Source organism: Austrofundulus limnaeus, unplaced genomic scaffold (genome assembly GCF_001266775.1).
Source record: "Austrofundulus limnaeus strain Quisiro unplaced genomic scaffold, Austrofundulus_limnaeus-1.0 Scaffold81, whole genome shotgun sequence".
NCBI classification, from domain to species: Eukaryota; Metazoa; Chordata; class Actinopteri; order Cyprinodontiformes; family Rivulidae; genus Austrofundulus; species Austrofundulus limnaeus.
In genome coordinates this window covers 1,752,730-1,758,658 of record NW_013952483.1, presented here as the reverse complement: position 1 = coordinate 1,758,658, position 5,929 = coordinate 1,752,730, and the positions used below count along the sequence as shown (strand labels likewise).

The 5,929-nt window shown below is 35.1% G+C and overlaps 1 protein-coding gene across 1 annotated transcript in view; it reads left to right on the top strand.

Moving 5' to 3' along the window:
- Positions 1-5,929, top strand: part of erbb4b (erb-b2 receptor tyrosine kinase 4b) — a gene marked incomplete in the record, with an annotated part of 262,602 nt that overhangs the window by 222,567 nt on the left and 34,106 nt on the right. The window contains 2 exon segments of the mRNA XM_014011540.1: positions 303-401; positions 3,721-3,906. Coding sequence (XP_013866994.1) covers positions 303-401; positions 3,721-3,906 — 285 coding nt within the window.

The following is a 5,929-nucleotide window of genomic DNA, read 5'->3' as shown; positions in this document are numbered from 1 at the left end:
AGTAGTAGTAGTAGTAGTAGTAGTAGTAGTAGTAGTAGTAGTAGTAGTAGTAGTAGTAGTAGTAGTAGTAGTAGTAGTAGTAGTGGCAATACACAGTCTGTATAACATTCTTATGCTCTGCTAGTGGGAGTATGAGATACAAATGATGTAACGGTGGGTAAAACCTACATCTCTCAGATTATTTTTGCTCCTCCAAAATCAATAATGTGTTTCTTTTATCACAATTTCTGCAAGTAGRTGTTTTGTAATTTTCCAGTAAGTATAACAAAATCCTAACTCTCTCTTTTCAAATCATTTTTAAGGGTATTTGGGTCCCAGAGGGTGAAACTGTGAAAATTCCTGTGGCCATCAAAATCCTTAATGAGGCCACTGGACCCAAGGCTAATGTGGAGTTCATGGATGTGAGTATCTTGAAAATGATTTATTCCTGAAAGAGATTTCTGTGTTTTCATTTGTACATGACCGCTCCAGTTTAGTGTTTGGTATTGTAGCTCAAGCTTGACCACGRTTGTCAAGATGGAAATCATAAAATAATGATCTGACTCAAAGCTCTTGTCAAAGGTTTGTAATGAAAGCTGTGAAAAATGTAACCTTTAAAAAATAGTCCATAAAATAATTTATTTCATGCAGAATATCAACAAAATAAAATCAAAACACAATCACTTTAGCTTTTTATTGTGACAAGGCAGTTTCCATAAAATGATTTTTTAATACAAACTGATTAAAAGGAGATCCTGGTTGTTAAATGAGGTTGCTGAGAACAAATCTTAGACCCCTGTAGAATCCCATCATCCCTACCTATGTAGACTCACACACACATCATGCATTTGGCTTCCAGCACAAGGAACAAGGCCCCATTTATAAAACATTCACAGCTTGGCTCATCTCAAAAGGAACAGAGCAAAAATCTAAATTATTACACTGTAATGATGCAATGCAGATGAAATAACTCTCATCAACACACACACATCGACACACACACACATTAAAAGTGACCCACTTGCACTCATGTTTTGCACTTAGTTTGACAGTCTAAAAGGAAGAGTCCTGGTGTGTTAGCATTTCTATTTTTATCATGATGTCTTTGATGAATTTCCCTTGTGTCTTTAATATTACCTTCTATGTGCTTTGGGAGCTTATTTGACAATCAGAACCTTGGATGTGTGTACCTGACACAGATGAAGGTTATATGTTGACATATAGCCTCTCTCTGCGGTGGATCCTTATCTGCCTTAAGGGCTTTTTTTTTTTTTTTGTGATTTAAGAAATGGCATGAAGGAGGCGTGTCATACTCTTGGTGGCAAAGTTATTGCAGGTCTTTACAGTGATTCATGTTCTGAAGGTGTAGGTGTCACTTGAACTCTTATTAGACAACTGGACATAATAGGTACAGCATGTTTATGACACCAAGTACAAGTATTGCCCAATATTCATGAATCAAAATATAAAATTACAATCAAAGTCCTTAGATTAACTACTGGACTACCTCCACTGTTTCAAACTATTTTGTCTATAGCCTTTTTTTTTTACTTTACAGCAAGTGTTCACCATAAAAAAACATATGTTGTTTAAGTCAGGTACTTATGTCACATTTGTCAGGTAAATGTCCCTCAGTAAAAAAGACACACATAAATGTGTCCATGTATATAGCTTTGTAATAGATTGGGTTTTAAAAAATGCAGTTCATCATCTTTATTGCCATACAGTATTATTATTATTATTATTATTATTATTATTATTATTATTATTATTATTATTATTATTAATAAGTGTTTTGGGTCCAGCTTGTTTCCCAGGAAACATCCATGATGACTGAAAAGCTAAATCACGCTGCTGTTTATTTTCTTTACCCATGCTTTATGACACCTCTGGGAAATGTAAGGGATGACCTTCTTGCTGCAGGCCACTCACTTCTCACTGACGTTTTGAAGAATGCCTCAATACAATTGAAAGTTTGCATCAATGAGTTGTTTTCCCTGTGTCTAGAATGCCATTACCCGAGGAGCACTTTATTTTTTTTTCTTTTTAACCTGCAATAAAATGTGCATGAACAAAATGTTGCCTCAGTCACAGTTACATAGACAGAAAACAGGGCAGGGATTTGGCACGTGTGTATTAATCAAGTGCATTCAAGTGTATGTATGCAACACAAGTGTCTCCAACAAAACAAGGTCAGTACAAAATAATGTGTCTCAAGGCTTGTTTTGCCTGCAGCAGGTAACAATGTTGGTCCTTTAAAACTTTGTTTTGTGTTTTTTTTTTTTGTGTGTGTGTTTTTCCTATTAAGCACTTTTGCTATTGTGCTTTTTTCTTGTTTAGACCTTTATTTAGCTGTCAGTGTACACAGCACACATCAGAGTATGGTTAATTAATAAGAAATTAAAAATAGCATTAAAAGCAYTTAGGTGCCACTTTTAATGAAGGAACATAAAATAACTGTAAATACAGCATCTTCTACAGTGTTTATAAACATTGAATGAACTATTAAAACTTCCATTTGTTTTAAAATACATTTTGTGAAACTGTCAAACAGAAAAATGCTGTTTCTTGCAGACTTTGACTTGATTTATCATCATTATCACCACATCTGTCAAGAAGCTGTGTAAATTCTAAACTATAAACTACAGGGATTAGACAATGAAACTGAAACCTGTCATTTTAGTGTGGGAGGTTTCATGGCTAAATTGGACCAGTCTGGTGGCCAATCTTCATTAATTACACATTGCACCAGTAAGAGCAGATTGTGAAGGTTCAATTAGCAGGGTAAGATCACAGCTTTGCTCAAAATATTGCAATGCACACAACATTATGGGCGACATACCAGAGTTCAAAAGAAGACGTCTTGCTGGTGCATCTGTGACCAAGACAGCATGTCTTTGTGATGTATCAAGTGCTACACTATCCAGTGTAATGTCAGCATACCACCAAGAAGGATGAAATAAATAACCTAACCCAACCATGTTTTTGATTTMTGGGCAGAAGCCAAAGTTTGTGCACATGCATAGGGAGAGAACACAAATTCAACACAGAATGCTTGCAGCTGGGTTTTGAACCTGCAACCTTTTTTGTCACAGTACAACAACTAAAATAACTGTGAAGGAAATTTTTGTAACTGATTAATTGAACGTTGGATGCAGTATTGCATTTTGTACTTTCTGGTCATTGCAATAAGTTTAGAACAGACAAAGAGTTGGTGTGTCGTCTCATCATGTGTTCTTTATTTTAGCCTATACAAAAAATGAGTTACGTTCTACGTTTGATGTAAAAAGTAACAACTCCAGGGGTGTAACTAGGAAGAGAATGACATTATAAGGTTATTTCACTATTATAGTAGAAAGAAGTTGTTAGTGTGTTGCAGAGTCTCACGGGATTGCTGTGTTTCGTTTTGGTTTTAGTTAAAGGCCTTACGCTGAGGCCTGTGCTGAGTGCTGTACTGTGAACCTGTTTGGAGTCAGAAGATTGAGAACAAAGTTTTAAGAAGAAATCCAGTGGATTGCTGCATTTATTCAGACATACGATTTTGAACAGTGCATTTTTTCTACAGCTGCACTGATATACTCCAAATAAATCAATGAATAGGTGGCTCAACCAGTCAAAAAAGTCTAAAAGATACACCATTTCCTTTCTTTCTCTTTCTTTTTTACTTATTATATTTTTAATGTAAGTGTTTATGTTAATGGTATGACTTCAATGAACCTAGTGTAAATCTTGCATTTCCAGGAAGCTTTGATAATGGCAAGCATGGAGCACCCTCACCTGGTCCGACTTCTGGGCGTCTGCCTGAGTCCCACAATCCAGCTGGTGACCCAACTCATGCCACATGGCTGCTTGCTTGACTACGTCCACGAGCACAAGGACAACATCGGATCACAGCTGTTGCTCAACTGGTGTGTCCAAATAGCCAAGGTAACACCTTTTTTTCCTCTCCTTTTTTATTGTTAGCTTGTTTCAGAGACTACATTGATAGTGATGGATGTAGTAACTTTTGTGACAGTAAACCATATCTGATGTGTTGTCAGWTGAATGAATGATTTGTTTAGATCACCTACAGTATAATGTATTTTAAAAACAACCAAACAACATGTATATTTTATCTAGTCGAGAGTGTAGTGACACTGCAGGATGATACTTGTTACATAGTTTATTATTGTTCCACAGGATTTGCAGCATCTTTCAACTAACTCATAACTGAGGTTAATAATTCATGGTTYTGCTTGACTTTGGTGGGAGAAAATATAGTTGCAAGATGCTCAGTGTTGCAGGAAGGTCATGGTGTGAATGCATTGTCGTTAGTTTTATTGTGGTGTCTGCATGCTGACATATGTGATCATTAATGGTCTGTGTCTCTGTCCTGATTTCTCTTAGACAGTAAAAGTAATATGCAAACTCACATTCCCCACGGATCAGACAAAAACAATAACACAAACAAAAATCCCATATAAAGCTGCTAAGCCTCAGAAACATTTTTTATCTAAAATTTATATTCTAAATACTTATTATTTTTTGCATGAGCATATATTGGTACATAGAAGTAGAAATTTACTATTATACTGTGAAATGTAAAATACCACTACATAAATCCTAATTATATATCAAAGCATGCTGCGTTTTATCACTGCTGATAAAACTGTCACACACAAAGAGTAAAATAATGGGTGGAAAAGAGAGAGAAGCAAAATCAAAATGTCTTAGTAACACATGCAGCCTGAGATTTAATATCTTACACAAATAATTCCGTTGCTGTTTTTGGCTGTATTCGAAACATGCAGTTCTCTTGCGAGTTTTCAAAAGAAATATTAAATCAAATTAAGTTTGGAACACACATTTCACACCCCACATAAAGTACTTGCAATAAGTTGTGCCATGAGTAACTTTTTTGTATCAAGTAACACAAAAAGCTTTTGTTTAATGGACACACTACAATTACATGAATTACTTTGTGAGAAGAAAAAACTAAAGAGTGGATTTATTTACCTAATTACTGTAAATTTCTGCTATGAACAGCTGTCAACATGAAAAATGCATAATTTATAAAGTGCAGATTTAATTATGTTTTATTTACCATTGTTATGTGTTTTTGTGTGTCAAGTATTTAGTGTTTAAAATACTTTGCGTCAGCCACTATACACAAACGGAGAACTCAAGTAATGAGCTGCAGACATTTGGGCTTTTGTACAATGTGGTGTCATCTGCAAAGATCTTACCTAAACAATAGCAACACAAAAAATACAACACATACCTCACATGTAGTGCTGTAGCACATTTTCAAAACTTGAGATTTGTCACATTTGTATTAATATTGGTTTAATATCCTTAACCTGAATSTATTATGACAGAGCAACATCTGCATGAAAGCAGCATTACTACAATGGCTAACAACAAAAGGCAGTGAAAACTCTGTTTCTTTTGAAGTCACTATAAAAAAGAGATGAAGATTTTATGTAAACATAAACCACTTTTTTTATTTTCCCTCTTTATTGTCACTACAGGTTGCATATTGCTGTGCCATGTTCAGAACAAAAAAAAAAGCCAGATATTTGACAAAATGGGTAAAATCATATGTTTCTAAAAATATTATGAGGTTTTATTCCATTTTTTGCATTTGTAGGAATTACATGTCACATGGACTTTAAAACTTCTGTAAGTGGCACAGCTCCTCTCAGAGGCAGCATCCCTCTGGACATGACCACCATCACAGCCATAGATTATTAATGATGTGATCTGCCATGAGAGCTGCACTAATGAGCAGATTTATCAGGGTTACATACAGTATACAAGAACAAGATACAGCATAATGTTAGTTTATATATACGTATATATTAGTGGTGCAAAGATACAGGAAATTCATGGTTCAGTTCGGTTCGATACTTTAGTCTCACGGTTCGATATTTTTTCGATACAAAAAAAGAGAAATGTCCATGCCCTTTTT